Source organism: Rhineura floridana, chromosome 11 (assembly GCF_030035675.1).
Source record: "Rhineura floridana isolate rRhiFlo1 chromosome 11, rRhiFlo1.hap2, whole genome shotgun sequence".
In the NCBI taxonomy this organism is placed as follows: Eukaryota; Metazoa; Chordata; class Lepidosauria; order Squamata; family Rhineuridae; genus Rhineura; species Rhineura floridana.
This window is the reverse complement of record NC_084490.1, coordinates 16,040,826-16,060,885: the sequence shown is the minus strand read 5'-3', so window position 1 is coordinate 16,060,885 and position 20,060 is coordinate 16,040,826. Positions and strand designations below refer to the sequence as shown.

Here is a 20,060-nt window from a genome sequence, read left to right as displayed (position 1 = left end):
ATGCAGTTGCTTAAGTCTAGGGGACAAATTGGCAACCTCTATATATGTATCACTTTACCTCTAAGAAAAAAGATTTTTTAAAAAGCAGATGAAACCCATTTTAGACAATGTTGCAGCCAATCTGAAACCTGCCCTCTGCTATTGTTTTCTCATTGGCTACAAAAGCAGCTTAGTCACCCTGGATCGAGGGGGCCTGATTGGACAAAGAGCCAATCACACTTGAAGGAGAATGGTGGTGTGAGGTTTTGAGGCATGCAAATAAGGGTATCGAAAGCAGCCAGTCACGCTGGAAGGGCAAGCCTATGAGAACTCTGATATTCAGTTGAGGGGAAACAGGCACCCAATCTGGTGTGAACAGATGCTTGTAAGGGACCTGGTGGAGGAGGGGGGACTGCCAATCAAATCTGAGTAGCTTGCAGGCAAGCAATATAAAATGGCTAAATCATTCTTTAGTTCTGTGTTGAGGTCTGATCTTGTTGGGGATATGACTGGATACGGCTCCAGGACTCCTATTTTGGCGTGTGCGCACATACATTTGTACGTGTTTATCTTGGTAGCCTGGCTTACCAACAGTATTTTTCTGCCAGCCTTTTCAGCTTTGTCAAACTCCACAGCCTTTTGAACATTTGATAACCTCAGGAGACATTCCTAACAAAGAAAATGGACTCAAACGATACATTGAAAACAAATTGACAACACCAGAACTGGTCTTGACTTCCTCAAGGCCTGAATGGAAGAATACATTGGTCGCCCTACGGCAAACCCTGCTGAGAGGTGGGACGCATGTAACTGAGGCCGCATCTGCATTGTACATTTAAAGGAGTGTCATACCACTTTAAACAGCCATGGCTTCCCCCAAAGAATCCTGGGAAGTATAGATTGTTAAGGGTGCTGAGAGTTGTTAGGAAACTGTGATTCCCTTACAATTCTCAGAGTGGTTTAACAATCAATACCTCTTCTCAGGGAAGTCTGGGAATTGTAGCTCTGTAAGGAGAACAGGTCTCCTAACAACTCTCAGTACCCTTAAACTACTGTTCCCATGATGCATTGGAGGAAATGGTGACTGTTTAAAGTGGTATTACTTGTATAGTGCAGATGGGGCCTGAGATAAATATATTTCTGTTAGCTGCAGCTACCAACAAAAGCTGAGTCCTTCTGAGTGTCTCCATCATCCAAAGGAGACATGGGTTCATATCCTTGCTCACTGGGTCACCTTGGGTGAGGCTCATCTCAACCTCTCTGCGGGGCCAATTTTGGGATTAAATAGGGTTACAATCATGGTGGTGGATAAATAAATAGATTCCATTCCTCTGATCACTTGGGTAGCTTTTTTCTCCACATCCTTAGGAATCCTTGAAAACAGAGAGAGATAGCATCATGAGCAGAATGTTCCCAAACTTTTGGGCTGCCAGAAGGCACAAGCTGAATGACAATAGAAAGATAGCCTCCTAAGAACCCTGTGGCTGCTTCTGAATCATCCAGCTCCTGTCACTATGGGAGATAGATGAGCCATTTGCCTGAGCTGCTAGGGCTCCTCATCTGTTCTTGCAAGGAGATGACCTTGGCCTGCATCTTCTATCATGATGCAAATTAACAAACTGAGCCACATTCCAGAATATGGGGATGCCAGACTTAAGATAGGTTAATTTCCTAAGCCAGCCATGAGTGACACAGAGAGCCAGTGCAAATAGCTTTGGAGAGGAGCCAGTCATGAGCCAAGGACCCAACCACACGGCCAACAGAGAAATACTTAGAGGAGGCTCATGATAGAATCCTCATATGTAAATAAAGAGGACAAGACTAGAGATAATTGGTTAAGCTGGGGCTATAAGGTCTCGGAATATGATCCTGAAGGTACATGACGCAGCAACCTTGCTTATTCCACTTTTGAAGTCGCTTCACTGGCTTCCTATTTATTTCAGGATTCAGTACAAGCTTCTTGTTTTAACTTCTAAAGCTTTATGCGTTTTGGCTCCTTATCAGTTCTTATTTCTCATAGGCCTGCTCTGGATCTCTGCTCCTCAAACTCTGTGCTTCTTACCCATCCCAAGGTTGTTTGCTCTTTAGCTTGACTTCGTCCATTTTCTCTTGCTGCTCCATATTCCTGGAATTATCTCCTGGAGCACTTGCAGACTGCTCCCTCAATTTCAGTTTTTATTTGAAAACTTTCCTTGTTTCCAAAGCTTTTGGAATTTCGGCTTATGGTTTTTTTATGTTTATAATTTGGATACCTAGAGTATGTGTATTTGAACTCCTCTCTTTGTCCTCTGTCTGTTTCCCCTCCCTTCCTTTGTTGTCTTCATTTTATTTTATTTAGACTGTACTTCTTTTTGGGCAGGGACTTGTTTTTATTTTATTTTATGTACCGTGCCATGTGCATCTGATGGTGCTATATAAATACATAATAATCTAATAATAATAATAATAGTAAGACATCAACTACTGGGATAAATTTAAGCATATTTTAAACCTGGGAGTCTCACAGTGGATGTCAACTATTAGACACAAATTTTGCTAATATGTGACTAGCTGATTTTCTGACTTGGGACACTGAAGGAGTCTCAAGAACCTCATCATGCAAGGAAAACTAGGCAGGAAATCTCTGTGAAAACACTAGGATGGTCTCTACCCTGGTTCCAGTCTTTTCAAATAAGGAATCTCCTAACTGATTTACTAGGCCCACCGTTGATCCTTGGGATGCTACTAACTGGGAGAAGGCATTAGAAGGAGGGAAAAGATTGCTGTCAATAAATTATAATTTGCTGTTGGACCTGAAAATTAAAGAGCCCATATCCTGGAAAAGGTGGGAAAGAGACATAGGAAATCCCATCTCGGATTAGATCTGGTTAAAAATCTGGGATTCAGTTGAGGAGCGGTCTCATTCTTCATCAATAAGAGAGTTTCAGTATAAGTTAATGCTTAGATGGTATCTGACACCAGAATGTTTAAACAAAATGCTGTCAGCTAATAATTTTAGGTGTTGGACGTACCATGTTGTTAACACCAGTCTTAAACATATGTGGTGGGACTGTCCTGTTGTCTCTACATACTGGTCCTAGATGGTTTGTACCATAGCAGGTACAGTAGGTTACCCTCTAAGAATAACTTTGATATTAATAATTTTGTCCTCTGTCTGTTTCCCCTCCCTTCCTTTGTTGTCTTCATTTTATTTTATTTAGACTGTACTTCTTTTTGGGCAGGGACTTCTTTTTATTGTTTTAGTTTTATGTACAGTGCTATGTACATCTGATGGTGCTATGTAAATAAATGATGATGATGATGATGATACTAAGCAGGTCTGGTCAGTGCCTAGATAAGAGACTGTTTGAAACCCAGTGTATGCTGCCTTGGGGATCCACAACAGAGGACATCAGCAGGATATAAATGAAAAATAAAATTTAACTTTAGCAGTAAAAATCAACTCATTTGAAATGTGGTGCTGGAGGAGATCTTTGCACATACCATGGACTGCAAAAAAGACAAATAATTAGGTGTTAGAACAAATTAAACCACAACTATCACTAGAAGCTAAAATGATGAAACTGAGGTTATCATACTTTGGACACATATTGAGAAGGCATGATTCATTAGAAAAGACAATAATGCTGGGAAAAACAGAAGGGAGTAGAAAAAGAGGAAGGCCAAACAAGAGATGGATTGATTCCATAAAGGAAGCCACAGACCTCAACTTACAAGATCTGAACAGGGTGGTTCACGACAGATGCTGTTAGAGGTCGCTGATTCATAGGGTCTCCATAAGTCGTAATCGACTTGAAGGCACATAACAGCAACAAAGGTAGCATGGGTATCCATTGAAGTACAGCTTCCCACAATTGTCTCCCAACTTCCCCTGTAGTATTTCCCCTGTGGACCTGCTGTGAGTCTGACTTGTTTTTTTTAATAAACAAATATTTTTAAATAAAGTAGAAGAAAATGGTAATAATCAGTGAATAATGTTACCAGTTCAGCCCATGATATGCTCCACTTTGCTATCACACTTTCCTGGTTGACAGGTTGTTGTTCTTATAGGGTGGAAGTGGGAAAAGACTCCTCCTCTGGAGGCCTGCAGAGCAAGAACACAGCCACTAATCCTCCCCACAAATCCACATCTCTCTCTCTTTCTCTTTCCCCTATATTCAGAAGCAGGGTAGGGGGAGAGGAAATGATAGGAGACCATAACTGTTTTGTTAAGTGCCATCAATGGGCCAGTGCTGTGTCTTCCAAGGAAAACTAACCCTTTAAAACTAGCCCTGAACCTTCTACTGCAGAAGGAAAGAGGAGGGATGATGATGATTTTGTCCTCAGTGACCAGGCTGGTTATTTTGGGGATAATGGTTTTCCTGGAAGGAGAAAAGGAATCTGATAGTATACTGAGGTGATGTGGTACTGCCCTCCCTCTGTCTCTGCATGCACACATATTCACAGCACACTGGAGTGTGAGCGGCTGTTTGTGTGTGTGTACTATTATGTCATTGTTCCAGCTCAGTTAGCTGTGACCTTGGACGAAAGGAGAATGCGATGAGAGAGAGCTTCGTCACACATTGCCCTCCAGGAGACAGAGCCAGGCACCGGTCCAAAACCCAGCTTTTCCTTACAAATCTCTCTGTCCAATTCCTTTTCCCAAGGCAGTGGGGACAGGCTTCTCCATCGCAATGGCCTCCCTACCCCTGATTGCCAGCTTTTTCTTGCCATGTGGAGCTGCAAAAGTAGTGGGTGCGGGGAGGGGAGACACTTTCCAAGCGGCTGAACCCATTCCCGTCTGACTTACTACCTGAGGTTAAATCAAGTTTTGGGGGGCTGCCCTTATATAAGAAGAAATGTGGCATCTCTGCTGAGATGACAGGTTTTTTTCGCCCTGACAAGTGTTTCAAGGAACTATGGGTGACAGGATGAGAGGTAGAAGTGAGTGGGAGAGAGAAACAGAGATAGTGCATGCTTTAACTCTCAGTGCTAAGGCCTAGTTCACAGAGATGAGATAAACCTCTTCCTGGACTTTACCATCTCAGACTATAACTGCAACTCCCATGACTGAACTTTTTCTATACCAAAAATAAAAATGCCCTGCTCATCAAAAATTAGCTGATAGAGAGAAAAGTTCTTGCCTAGCTAGCTTTGATAAAGGTGTTTGTTATGTGAAGGACTTTCTCCTTTCTCATGTGGAAACATTCAACCATGAAGTGCCTCCTTGTCATCCAAAGCAGTAGAGCCCCTCCAGACTATTTTTGTGGTGGGGAGCAGGTGTATTCTGCAACATGTCACTGACATAATAACAGTGCATTAGTGGTGGATTTATACTGGACTGTCCACACATCATTCTGCTTTATTAGTTGTTCTGTGATGCTTCCTCAGTGTTATCGCGTTATTGTTGTCTGGAGGGACACTCTTGCACTATAGCGCAACAAAAACGGGGAAATCCTTGGAACATTTGCAGTTTATGAGAAGTTACAGGATTTCAGCAGGAACTTCTGGGACATGCACTGATTGGAAGCGAAGCAGCATGCTAACCCCAAATGTTTTGCAGGCAGAAAAACTGTATTGAAAATGGGATCGCGAATAACAACTCCGATACCATCATGAAGACAAATAATCATGAAGGCACAATAAAAAGGACATCTGGAGGGGCCCACAGAATCACAGTCAAGTTTACCTGCTAAGTCAGGTTACATGAGAAAGCTCGTGGTGGTATTTCTCTTTGGTTCTATATCCCCCGCATGCCTACTCTGGAAGGGGAATGAGGCCTTGTGGGATGGAGCAGAGGAGTTCTGGAAAGCCAGGTCTCCTGGGTTTTCCTTTCAGATCCAAAAGGAAATGTTTTTCTAGAAAACAGGCCCTTTAGTTTTTTCCTCCGGCTCTGGTATTATTTATTTATTTAATTAATTTGTATTCCGCCCTTCCTCTCAGCAGGAGCCCAGGGCGGCAAGCAAGGCACTAAAAACACTTTAAAACATCATAAAAACAAATCTTAAAATACATTAAGACAAAACAGCATTAAAAACATTTTAAAAACTTTTTTAAAAGGTTAAAAACATTATTAAAAACATATTAAGCAAATCTGACACAGAGACTGGTACTGGGAAATGGGTGTAGTTGATTAAAGCAGGGAGACACCATGCCTGGATTTTGTTGCCAGTTTGCAAGGATAAATCTGCTACTTCTACTTCTTGAGATTTCAGGCAGTACTTAATTTTTAAAATGTGAATTGCAGCATATCAAGCCTTCCTAAAGGAAATATACTTTTACATTCCTGGATTGAATCATTTCTAATCCCAGATCATGTCTAGTTTTTTTATTCACACTTGTACACCTTTTGATGTACACATCTTTTGATGAAGGGCCGTTAACAAATACTTTTAAATAAATAAACAAACAAACAGGTTGGTTGTGGTTAACCAGTGGCAAGGCAGAGGTCACTACATGTGGTCAACTGCAGTCTAGTCTTCATTATTGCTTCACTTGTTCCAGGGCTGAGCCTTGGAACAAAAAACAAGCTGAAATGGTTCCACAACATATAACAATCGCAACCCCCCTACTCCTCTTATAGTTCAACTTGTATTTAGTTATTTAAATATCAAGGTGCACAGATTGTATTTTTCCAGGCATATGTACATGCCTGGCTGCTACTGGGGATCCCCTCTTCCTCATTCTGTCAAAGGAGCACAGCTCTCCATTCTCACTGGTCCTTTTCTTGCTGTCATTGCAAGTTCTTCCTCTCCCCCCCCCAGCCAGCTCTCCATTCTTACTAGATGCTTGGTGCATTCCTGGCTGCCCTTGCAAATCCCCTTCCCCTATGAAAGGATCACTGAAGTGTGTGAAGTTGGAAGTCATTCAATCATGGGTATGACTTGGCTTGTTTTCTGCTGAAGATGGAGATTGCATGTTATTTCATTCTGTGAAAGGCATAACAATGCCCCCTTTCAGAAATTAGGGTGTTTAGGACTCATCCATCCATCCATCCAAAATTCTAACTTTGTGACTGTTGGGTGAATTTCTAAGTATGTGTCCCATCTGTGCAACAATTACCGCTAGCGCAGTGGGACTTCCCCTGACTCTCCTCCCCCTGAGTACCGGGGGGGAAGTCCTGTTGCGCTGGCGCCAAACCTTGGACTGATGGGACGCGTTGCTTAAATACCATCCTCAGTTGTGTTTGGTGAGTAGAGGCATCCCAAGCATCTTTACTTATGATGTTGCAGTATGGGCTTGGAAGGAACTGCAAGTTGCCATCCAGGTTGGTGGCCATCACTATCTCCTGTGGGAGCAAATTCCATAGTTTAAATATGCACAGAGTGAAGTACTTTCTTTTGTGTGCCCTGAATCTTCCAACATTTAGCTTCATTGGATATCCGCGCGTTCCAGTGTTATGCCACCCCCTTCTAGAAGCCTAGCACTGAAACAGGGTTTAGGACCAATTTTCCGCTTCGTAGTGAAAAGAAGGTACTTGGCTACACATTGTGCAGTTCTGGGCTTGGTATATTTTGGAACAGGTATAAGAGGCAAGTATCAATTAGGCTTTGAGGACAGGGTTAGGAGGGTATTCTAACTTGTGGAAATGTCTCTTGGGCAGGCCAAAGACAGCGACGATGAGGAAGAGGTGGTGCACGTGGACCGAGACCATTTTATGGATGAGTTCTTCGAACAGGTAAGATGAAGGGCACTATGGAGGGCTTTGCAACAGCGTGGCCAGTGGTCAGGGATGTTGGGAGCTGTACTCCAACAGCACCTGGAAGACCGCAGGTTCCTCGTCCCTGACAGAGGCTTTGGTCTGGTCCAGCTCTTCTTTTGTTTGTCTTTTGCTCTCATTTATCATGTTTTTTGTCTGTGCTATATCAGCCTTCGCCAACTTGGTACCCTTCAGCTATTTTGGACTGCAGCTCACATCAGCTGTGCTACCTGGGACTGAAAGGAGTTGTCATCCGAAACAGCTGGAAGGTGCCAAGCTGTGAAGGATGTGCTAGTTATTGTAATGAGTACTGAACCGCTACCTCTTCTGCAGTTAGTCTTCCCTTCTGGCTTCCGAAATCTTCCCCTGGGTTTTGCCCAACCGTTTTTAAAGCTTGTCTCCACAGTCATAAAGTCATGAAAACTGGTAGGGGACCTGTAGCCCTCCAGATGTTGCTGGACTACAACTCCCAGTATCCCTGTCCATTGGCCATGCTAGCTGGAGGTGATGGGAGTGGAAGTCCAACCATATCTGGAGGGCCACAGGTTTCCCCCACCCCCTTCTAGGAGGTTATGCTTTTAAGCTGCAGCTCTCAGGATCCCAAACTCTATGGTATATATCGAAGACTGTACCTGTGCATTGGGATTGCAAGTAAGTAGAAAACTCCAATCTCTCACAACAGGGAGCCAGTGCAGTCTCTGGAGCCCCCTTGCAATTTGCTCTGAGCGACAAACCCCAGGAGGAGGGAGGTTGCCCTATTCCACATTTGGCTCAACTTCTAAAGAGTCATCGAAAGCATGTGAGGAATCACTAACTGGACAATCCACAAACTGGATCTCACCTCTGAAGCAATATTATCTGCTCCCTTGGCCACCCTGCCAATTTTTAATCTATGTCTCAAACATGCTCTGAGGGAGGGCTGTGCTGAAACATTTCTAACAACCAGTGGCTGCTTTCTGTGTAGGCCAGCCTTCACCAACCTGGTGCCCTCCAGATGTTCTGGACTACAACTCCCACCAGCCCCAGCCAGCACAGCTACGCTGGCTGGGGCTGATAGAGGACACCAGTTTGGCGAAGGCTGATGCAGGCGAATTACAAGCTACCCTTGTCACTGCTTTACTTCTTTAAATAGTTGATGTTTATTGTTGATGAATACTCTTGTCATATGGTCATGTAGAAATCAATAAACACTTTTGTTTTAAAAAAAGGTGTTTTGAGGCCTGAATAACACATGATGGCAGCAGGCCTGTGTCTTTAAACCTGGGTCTGTTCCAGTCACTCACACACACACATAACCCAGACTGGAGGTCCAGTTTTAAAAAGCAAAAGGGGGCATGAGGTGAGGGGAGTAAACCCTTCCCTTTGTCTGTTTCTTGTCTCCTCACAGCCCCTCCCCTGGGGTGTTTTTCTCTCTGCCATTCTCAGGGGACAGACAGCAAGGAAGTAACCTGTGAGTAGCGAAGCTTTAGCAATTTATATCCCCTCACGCGGCATTTTTGGCTCTTAAAACTGAACACCCTCAAAATGCTTTTTTATATATGATCGGGACAGACACAGATTAAAGGAGACCACTCTATGGCCATAATGCATACTTTAAATCTAGGGGTTGTACCAAACTAAGTTTTACTCAGAGTAGACCCATTGAAATGAATGAACCTACGGTTGCCATGTCTATTAATTTCAATGGGTCTACTCTGAGTAGAAATAACACTGGATACAACCCGAGGTTTCAATCTGTAAGAGAAAGAAATAATTTTCAAAACGTTTGTGCGTGAGAGTGCGATAAATTCTACAGTTTACTCTTTTCTCTTGTTTTGGGGTCCATACATCATGCCCCAGCCACACCTGAGCCCGTTTGCTTCCTGACAGTGAAGCCCTTGCGTGCTGGATAGCTCTTGCTTTATTATAGAGTCTGAGAACCCTTAAAGAGGTTGGTTTTGTGCCTCAAAATACACTTTCATCTTCCATCCCACTGGGTGGAAAGTAAATGGCTGTCAGGAATAGAGAAGGTGGCTATCCTTGCTCTGCGCTCTTTCCTCTCCCCGCACACATGCTTCTCAGGAGCTGCTTTTGTATAGGAGATGGTGACGATGGGTGCCCATGGCCTGAATTAACTCCTGCTTAAGCACGTGCCTGGGATCTGCATGAGAACCGAGCTCATTAATATTCAAACAGCACGCATTTAGTATGCAGGAGCATCTTGTTAATGATACCATTCAGCCTCCACAATGTGCAGGCGTCAGAGGTGGAAAGCCACCGGGACAGCGGCCACCAACAGCTGTGAAGAAGTCCACGTTTCCATGTTGGGTCTTGTTCCCAAGTAACACTCGTGGCTGAGATCATCTCAGTACACTCCAGAGAAATCTTGCTGTTTCTCCAAAGCTATTTTGTGGCATGCTGTGGCTGTTTGTGGTAAATTCATGCCTCAGACAGTTTTGCCTCTCTTCTTGCTACCTTGCCTAAAAATGCCAAGTTCTGCTAAAAAACAAACAACCCACTCACCCTCCACACAGGCTTACGAATCACACCATTTCATGCAAAACTAACAAATGTTATTGCATTGTGCTTTGAGCCAAGAATGTGAATATTCTTGCAAACGTTTCTTGTGGGTGCCTGGAATCTTATCAGCCTTGGCTATAGCCACTCATCAAGGGGTTACCACTGAGATCCGTAACTTGTGAATGTTTGGATTCCAACTACATGTGAGTGGTGCAACACCCATCTGTTTACACCTGGGCCTTTCCTGCTGATGTTTACAATGGGAGTTGCCCTGAACCCTGCTTTTCAGTACAAAAATTATGTGTGCGTGGGAATTGTTAAATATGTAGCCGACCTCCTGAAGCCTCTTTTATAATGTCAGTGAGACCTTATGGGAGAAAAACACTGTATAAGGAGAAACTTGGGGTAGTTCAGTTATGGGTGTGGGTTCAGATAACTCCATTTGCACTACAAATACTCTTATCCCGCACCCCACTTTATACATGACTGGGGCAACAGACCTCTCAACCTCACATGTAGCTAGAGCCTTAGGACACATAGCTGAAAGCTAATCGGAGACACAGTGTGCAACATTCCAACGTGAGGGAAGCCAGGATTGGCACGGGGACTGTGAGCCCTGATGGAGAGGTATTGGTGAAGCTATTTGCAGCTAGCTAACACATGACAGATGGTTTCAGGACCTTGGAGAGAGTCATCTGGTAGTTTGCTTCAAATCCTTTCTGCAGCACAGTGCCCCCTAGTGGTCCTGCTGAGGTCTTGCAGCCATTTAACTAAAGAAAACTATTTTGAGCCTGGCAAAGGTATTTAGGGAATATTTACATGTAACCAGCAACCCTCATCTGATGAATATGATGGGGGGGGGGGATGCTGAAACAACTCCCCTTTTATCCCAGATGAAACAGGCTATTCCTACTGAGGGACTGAAGCACTGCAAAACAAATTCTCTAATGTGAACGAAGAAACGTTTTGAGAGGGGAAGATGACCATATAGGGGCTCAGTCAAGGAGGCTGTACCCACATAGGGAGAGATTTATTCCAGACATGTGAATGAACAGGAAGCACTGATGCTTCCCTTCATATTTGTGTTAACACCAGAGGATGCTCCAAGCAAGGTCTTCCTCCTGGACTGTAGGAAGCACCATTGTGGAGGACACACCTGAGAAAAGCTACTGGGCCCTGGGTCTGGAACACTGAGGCTGGCCTCAGAGGTGGGAGACATAGAGAGACATAGAGTTTTATTTGCGGTCATGGACCCATACAGATAAAATGGATTAAAATACAAGGGTTAGAATACAAAAAAGAAATAAAATGAAAATATTAAGAGATACAGAAGGTACCACCGGAAAATAAAATTATTTACATGAAGGCAAGATAATAAAATAGTTATTCATAAGTGGCATAAAAGAAACTGGAATTTGCATAACTTTGTATTGATACCATCACTTTAAAAGGTTTGCACGTTTAATCTGAGCTACATACACGAATTTAGCTACCTCTCTCGTGTATTGCTCATTCAAACCGGACAAGAGACAAGTTATAAGTAGCTCAGAAGCTTTACTAGAATACTTTGCTATAATTGGAGAGATGTATTTGTGGTGGTCCTGGGTATATAATGGACAAGCCAACAGGACGTGAGAGAGTTTCTGGGACCCCCTCATTACACAAACATAGGCGTTGGTCAAAAGGGATCCTCTTGTATCTACCTTCCATTACTGAAGAGGATAAACAGTTAAATCTGGCTTTTATGAACGCATGGGAATATTTGGGAATTGTCTGGAATTCAAGATAACGCGCATATTTATGGGCATCAAAAGATAGAGAGTGATATAAGGGTGAGCAAGTTTTGAAAGCTGCTGCCATGTCACATTGTCGGTCTATATCCTTTAGTCTGGAGCAGATGGTATTTCTGGCAGTAGTTACATCTAGGGAAGCTAGATATTGTAAAGAGAGGCCTAAGAAAGAGAGTTTGTCGCGAAAAGAGCTCATCCAGCTGGATATAAACGTATCTTCCCAGATTCCTTTTAAATAACCTGGGGTTTGATTATATGCAAGTTTGCACCAATAGTTAAAGGCTAATATCCAGGCCTTGCATTCAATTGATGTTAAGCAAACTTCCAATCTCAATGCAGCGCTTGGGACACAGTTTGGCAGTCCCAGAATTTGGTGCAGAAAGGTCGAGAGAACTGATTCTAAAAGGGGTTTAAAGGCAACAATCCAGAGGGGGACGCCATCAGAGGTGGGAGGAGATATGCCACACCCACAACCCCCTGTTCCAAACTCCCAGTCCACAAATAGTTATTTCTTACAGTTTTATTCCACCTTCCTCTCAGGAGCTCAGGCTAACATTCATTTTCTCCTCCCAACAACCCCTTGAAACAGGCTAGGCTCAAACTGAGGTCACATCCACATTCTTGTGCCACTTTTAACAGTCATGGCTTCCGTTAAGGAATCCTGGGAACTGCTGTTTGTTATGTGTGCTGGGAATGATAGCTGTGTGAGGGGTCTCTCAGTACCCTTAACAAATGACAGTTCCCAGGATTCTTTGGGGGAAGCCACAACTGTTAAAGTGGTATAAGGGTAGATGTATGGCCAGCGACTGGCCCAGGGTCACCCATAGCTAAGCCCTCTCTTAGAACTCTCCCAGCGTCCTAAAAACTGCTTTTATAGCCCACAGGAGATTGGCTTTCCCCTCCACTTGATGTCACCCTGTAATGACACGATCAACGGGCTGGGTGTCTGCTTCAGCCAGCTTCATGCTGGCCTCCCTAGGGTCCTGTTGTCCCCTTCAATGCTACATCATGTGGCGGTGATGGCAGCAAAGAAAGCTTTCTTTTCTGCCTTCATTGTGTCTGCTCAGTGCTGTCCGGCAATGCTTTTCCAAGTGGTTCGGGGTCTTTTGGGCCCTGGGCCCTTTTTAGACTCTGATCCCTCAGTAGCTCGTGGTGACATGTTTGCAAGGCACTTTGCAGATAAAATTACTCACATTCGGACTGACTTGGACTCCTTGTTAATTACAGTTGTGCCTGATGTCCCTGAGGCCTCCTCCGGTCAGTTTTCTGTGAATAGTTTTCAGCTTGTAAAGCCTGAGGATGTGGACAGGATTCTGGGAGAAAGGAGGGCCACTATCTGCTCTTTGACCCTTGCTCATCCTGGCTAATTAAATCTGCCAGATTGGGAGTGGCTGGCTGGTTGGCACATTTCATTAACACTTCCCTAAGGGAAGGTTCTATGCCAACATTGTTGAAGGAGGCTGTGATAAGACCTTTGTTAAAGAAGCCTTTGTTAGATCCTGCAGAACTTAACAACTTCTGCTCAGTCTCTAATCTCCCTTTTCTTGGCAAAGTGATTGAGAGGGTGGTGGCTGCTCAACTCCCAAATTTTCCTGGATGAATGAGATTATCTGGACCCTTTTCAACCAGGCTCCAGGCCCGGTCATGGGACAGAAACTGCCTTGGTCGCCCTGCTCAATGATCTACACCGGGCATCAGACAGGGGAAGTGCTTCCCTGTTGGTGCTGCTGGACCTCTTGGTAGCCTTCGATACAATCGACCATGGTATCCTTCTGAGTGTCTTGCTGGGATGGATTTGGGAGGCACTGTTGTGCAGTGGTTTCAATCCCACCTGATAGAGAGGACCCAGAAAGTAGTGATGGGAGCCTATTGCTTGTCCTCCTGGCCTTTGGTCTACGAGGTCCCGCAGGGTTCCATTCTGTCTCCCATGCTTTTCAACATCTATATGAATCTGCTGGGAGAGGTCATCTGGAGATCTGGCATACAATGTCAGCAATATGCTGATGACACTCAACTCTATCTCTCCTTACCTTCTAACTGCAGGGAGGGAGTGCTCATCCTAAACCTGTGCCTGGAGGCTGTGAAAGGCTGGATGTGGGCAAACAAACTGAAACTTAATCCAGATAAGACGGAAGTGTTGCTGGCCAAGGGGAAAACTGCGCCAGGGATAGGGTTGCAACCTATTCTGGATGGGGTTGCACTTCCCTTGAAGGAGCAGGTTCACAGTTTGGGAGTTCTCTTGGATCCTGCCCTACTGCTTGAATCTCAGGTGGCTGCAGTGGCTACAAGTGCCTTTGGCCATCTTAAAATAGTCTACCAGCTGCGTCCGTTCCTGGAATCAATTGACTTGGCCACAGTGACATATGCTTTGGTGACATCAAGGCTTGACTATTGTAATGCACTCAATGTAGGGCTGCCTTTGAAAACTACAGTTGGTTCAAAATGCTGCAGCCAGAATGTTAACTGGAGCACAGTACAAGGAACATATTACCCCTGTGCTTTACTGACTCCACTGGCTTCCAATTTTCCAGGCCCAATTCAAAGTGCTGGTTTTGACCTTTAAAGCCCTAAATGGCCTTGGACCAGTGTATCTAAAGGACTGCTTGCGCCCTTATGCTCCTGCCCTGGATTTAAGATCATCTACCTCTGGTCTCCAGTGCGTGCCTGGAATTAAAGATGTCAGACTGACAGGCATGTGAGAGAGAGCCTTTTCAGTTGTGGCTCCTAGGCTTTGGAATTCACTGCCCATTCTGCCCCCTCCCTGATGGTTTTCTGGAAACTCATAAAAACTATCTTGTTCTGGAGAGCATTTGGGAGGGTCTGACACGTGAGTCTGACACTGTCTCTACGTTTTAATTTTTATCTTGTGGTTTTTACTGTTTTTTCCCCATTTATGTACTCATACATATACATGTAGGTTTCTCAGTTTGTTTGTATATATATGCTTATTGTATTTTATGTATCTTAACTTACTGTTTTGTCTTGTGCTTTTATTCTGTATAATTTTATTATGTACGTGTGTGATTTTATCGTAAGCTGCCCTGAGTGCCCCATTGTGGGGTAGAAGGGCAGGATAGAAATATTGTAAATAAATAAATACACGAGGCACTGAAGACCAGGACCAGTGTTCTTCTTGGGGGCTATAGGGGGCACCATAATAAATAAGACTGTACAGGATGGACAGGCTTGTTCAGGCTTAAGACACTCCCTTTTGGAAACTGATCCTTGTATTCCCCACATGAAATAGGGGATTAACCTCCTCCTCTTCCTCTTTCTGTCCACACAGGGGTGATGAAGTCATGACTGGCTTATCTATGTGGAATTATTGGGATGACTCAGAGAAAAAATATTCTTTATAGCCGATTGTTTTTAATAGTTGCCTAGAAAAGAGAATGTCCACCCCCCCACACACACACTTCAGAAGTACCATTTATGTTGAAATTTCATGTGGAGGCCAGACAGGTACAACTTCAGTATAGGATATCCTGCTTCAGCACAGGGGTTACAGTACTTCATGCCAAGAGTCCACAGTCTCGGTGGAACTATAGCAACACTACTGATGCAAAGAACTAGGATAGGGCACCATAGAGATTTGGCGACAGAGGAAAAATGAAATGGCGACCCTATGAATAGGGTGTTCATGGTAAGCGGTATTCAGAGGGGGTTTACCATTGCCTCCCTCCGAGGCTAGTCCTCCCCAGCTGGCTAGGGCCTGCTCAGCTTGCCACAGCTGCACAACCCAGCCCCTTCCTTGTCCGCAACTGTCAGCTGGGGGACAACTGGGCTCCTTGGGACTAGGCAGCTTGCCCACGGCTGCCCAGGTGGCAGGGCACGTAACCCCTGAGCCACTCACTGTGGGGTGATCTTTAGCTGGCCCTTTACACCCAGGAGACACGAGCGGGGATCTGAACTCACAGACTCTGGAGTCCTAGCCAGGCTGTCCTCCCCACTGTGCTATACCAGATGTCCCCTTTCTGCATGATGCCGTAGCTCTGTACATGGCAGCATTTGGATGGAAACGGAAAGTGAGGGCTGTGTACAACACTTTTCCTTTCCTCTCTGTTTGGGTCATCCATGAAACCTCTTCCGACCTTAGAGTTCTGTGACTTCGTGATTGGTTAAACACAGCGCAGAGGACCTGCCCTGTATTGACGGTGTCAACCATGGGTCACCATATCCATCACTTGACTGCCCTCTGCAACCGCAGTAGGAGGGAGATCCAGCTCCTGCATCTGTCTTTATCTTTGCCCAGGTGGAAGAGATCCGTGGCTGCATTGAAAAGCTCTCAGAAGATGTGGAGCTAGTGAAGAAGCAGCACAGCGCCATCTTGGCTGCCCCCAATCCAGACGAGAGTGAGTGAACCCGCAGGCCCAGCCTTCCAGAGGCTCCTGTTGAGAGATGCCATCCCTTGGTGCTTGCATACACCCTGTGCTGCGCATGCATGTGCGCCAGATGTGGGTGACTCTCTGTCTCGTTAAATCCCATGCAAGGATGGAGACACACGCACTCTGTGTATGTGTGTGTATGGGAACCTTTCGATCATCTCCCGAGTCTGCAGACAAACACGCCTTTCTTTGCATTCTCCTTGTAGAAACCAAGCAGGAACTGGAGGATCTCACAGCTGACATCAAGAAGACTGCCAACAAGGTGCGCTCCAAGTTGAAAGGTAAGAGCTGGAGCCGGTGCAGCCATGTGGACTGGGTCCTATTTCTGTTCATCATCATCATTCATATAGAGCTTGTGGTGCTCAAAGGACTTCGCTCACATCCCCATTGTAACCCTTACCACAGGCCTGTAAGGTAGCTTAGCATTATTATCCCCCTTGTGCAGATTGGCTTACTGTGAGCATATCTGCGTAACCAGCAACCTCCTGGATCATGCTTTCCTCCCCAGCCAATCCACCACATCAGGTTTTGGTCAGGGGGTTGCATGTGGGATGTACCATGCCATCGTGAGACTGGGGTATAAACAGCCTAGACAGCCAGCAAGGCCAGCGGGGAGGCGGGCAGAGGTGCCCAGGCCTGGAGCTTGATGGGCACCCAGCTAGCAAATAGCTCCCCATTTTCACAACCCCATTTGGGGGTGTATGAAATTTGTTTCTGCTTGAAGCTTTTCCTAGCTGCTGCCAGGGGGCCACCACTTCCCCCCCCCAGAAGCCCCTGCAAGACTGACATGATATCATTGTGCAGCATCACTCCCAGGGGGGTTTGGGAAAGGAAAATGGCACCTGACAAAAAGAGCTCCAGATACCAGTGGTGAGCTTCTCCCCTGCTGTAACATTTCTCTACCATTGAAAATGGATGGGGACTTTTTGCCCATTTATCCTCCCGTCCCCCCCCCACTCCCCTGTAACTGGGCCGAAAATTCTCATCTGAGCACTTCTGGTTCACCCTGAGGTAAAGCAGGCAAGGCAAGATCAAGCCTGACTGAGTTTGTGGAGATACTCCAGAGCCTGGGAGGATGTTCAATCCTTAGGAAGCTTTAGATCTGCAACCTAGCAGTTCACCACAAGGGGCAGCAGAACAACAATCCAGAAGTTCCGAGTTCTAACCCAGTCAGCTCTTGGTATTCTGCTACAGCACTGAACTCTTTGCCCTTTTCATGTCTGCAGCAATTGAGCAAGGGATTGAGCAGGAAGAGGTACAGAACCGATCCTCAGCTGACTTGCGGATCCGGAAAACACAGGTACTCTCCTCACCACATAGATTTGATCTGACTAAATTCCTTCTGGGTTTTTTTCCCCCCTTCATAACCCTGTCCTCATTTTTTTAAAGATGTTTTTTAAATGTTTCAGCTTTCCCCCACAACCTCACTCATTTGGAATGAATTATTAACCAACTTGGATGTATTAATTATGATTTATGATGAACTGTGTATCATCTTGTTATCCTTGAAACCAGCTTGTGGATTGTTTAAAGAATATTGAAAGGATACCCTGATTTCAGAAAGAATTGACCACAAAAAAGGCACTGGGGATGGTACCCGTAAGACAGTTTGGTAGAAGAGTAATACTGTTGTTATTATGCACCCTTTCCCAACCTCCAGGTGTTTTGGGCTACCACAATCCCTGGCCATTAGCCATGCAGGCCGGAACTGATGGGACTCCAAAATATCTAGAATGAATCATTTTATTATGGTCGCAGACCAGATATTAAAAGAGAGACATAAAAAAGCAAACATACAGCATGGAGGATTTAAATATTTAGGATACAAAGCTACCATAGTTCCAAAAGCCCATAAACAATTCTTTAAAGAGCGGGTTGAGAACATTTTTTCCTAATTTGCATTGAAATGAGAAGAAACTTTGCGAAAAATATCTAGAAAACATCAGGTTGGGGAAGGCTATCATAATGCATCTGTGGGATTGTTGTCCCACTAGCCAGGCAGGTGCCTGTTTTCTGGCAACAGTCATAGCTATTAAAGACATCTTAGTTTATGAAATATATGCTTTGGTTGATTGATTAATCAGTCAATCAAATCTGTGTACATTTACATCTGGAAAAAAATAGTTCTAAAGAAAAAAACATTTCCCCCTTGTTTTTAGATACTGCACACTTTTGTTGCAGTGCTCAGCATCATAGATGAGGCATTCTCCTTTCCCTCAGGTTGGAGGGAATGCCTCTCCTAAGATTATGCTTGCATGGGAGGGGGAAAAATCATTGTTAAGTGGAAAATATCTTTTCCATTTTTCGATGATGCACGCACGTCTCATAATTTCATCTTAAAAAAGCATTCTTCTTTCTCTCACACACTGAAATAAAGGCCTCTTTTAAGATGGTGCTTACCATCTGCATTTTTTTTATAAGTTCTTGTATTAAAAATAAATTACATGTTTGTGGTTTTTTTAAAAAGTCTGGCCAGTTATTTGGGGTCACCCTTTAAGCTGACCAAAATGTTTTTAACTGATCATCTAACTCCAGAGATAGCCACTGTGGTGCCCTCCAGATCTTGTTGGCTGGAACTCATAGCAGTGTCAGGCACCATGACCAATGGTCAGGGATGAGTAGTCCTCAGCATCTGAAGGGGGCACCACATTGGCTGCCGCTGCTGTAACCAATCAACCACCTCGACGTTGCAGCCCTAACTCCTCTGCTCTAGGGATGCTGTATTGTTGCTGTTTTTCCCTGGCAGGGATCTCTTCTGCTTTGAGCAGCTGCCCAACTGTCGTTCTAGCGACCACTGCATCTGACCGGGTGGTGCCAATTTCAATGCTTTGTGCCCTATCCCCTCTCCTCCAGCTCATGACCCTCAATAGGGCAATAGCTTTTACAACTGAGAATATTATCTAAAGCACGCACAAACAGTTCTGATTAGCAGGGGTACCGATTTACATTTTGGCCCATGCATTTTGGTAAAAATTTGAATTTAGAGAATTTTCATGAGAAATTCCCCCCTCTTCCCCCCTCCCCAATCATTTCAGCTCTGCTATCAATAGGCTCGCACCTTAGCATGAGACAAGGGAGCAGAGGGAAAGGGGGAGTTCTATCTCTTTTTTTTGCCGTCCTTTCCCAACTTGACTGTTTCTCCATGTCACTGGCTAGCACTCGACCCTCTCCCGCAAGTTTGTGGAGGTGATGACGGAATACAACACAACCCAGTCCAAATATCGAGACAGATGCAAGGACCGTATCCAGAGGCAGCTGGAGATAAGTACGTTTGTTCTCCATATATGTGTATGTGTGATATATTCCTGCCTTCCCTCCTTATCAAAGTCTGTACCTCATTCCGCCCAAAAGGTTGAACTTTCCTGATTGGATTCATCCACTGTCTGGTGAGGTGAGAGCTGAGATGTATGATGTTAGTGATAAGAGCATAAGAAGAGCCCTGTGAGATCAGGCCAAAGGCCCATCTAAGGCCAGCATCCTGTTCTCACAGTGGCCAACCAGATGCCTGTGGAAAGCCCATAAGCAGGACCTGACTGCCACTCTCCCCACTTGTGATTCTGAGCATCTGGTATTCCTTTGACAGTGGAGGTAGAACGTAGCCATCTTGGCTAGCAGCCACGGACAGCCTTAACCTCCATGATAACAGACGAGGGTGCCACTGAGCATATGCAGAGTGGCCTTCCTTCATGGCCAAGTGATGACAACCAGCTCTGAACATCTGGAACCAGA

The 20,060-nt window shown here is 44.9% G+C and overlaps 1 protein-coding gene across 6 annotated transcripts in view; it reads left to right on the top strand.

The window, feature by feature from the left end:
• Positions 1–20,060, top strand: part of STX1B (syntaxin 1B) — a 91,423-nt gene that overhangs the window by 44,835 nt on the left and 26,528 nt on the right. For all 6 annotated transcript variants that reach the window (XM_061588535.1, XM_061588537.1, XM_061588536.1 and 3 more), the window contains 5 exons: positions 7,562–7,636; positions 16,199–16,298; positions 16,538–16,612; positions 17,558–17,631; positions 19,488–19,596. In XM_061588535.1, coding sequence (XP_061444519.1) covers positions 7,562–7,636; positions 16,199–16,298; positions 16,538–16,612; positions 17,558–17,631; positions 19,488–19,596 — 433 coding nt within the window. The remainder of the gene's footprint in view (positions 1–7,561; positions 7,637–16,198; positions 16,299–16,537; positions 16,613–17,557; positions 17,632–19,487; positions 19,597–20,060) is intronic.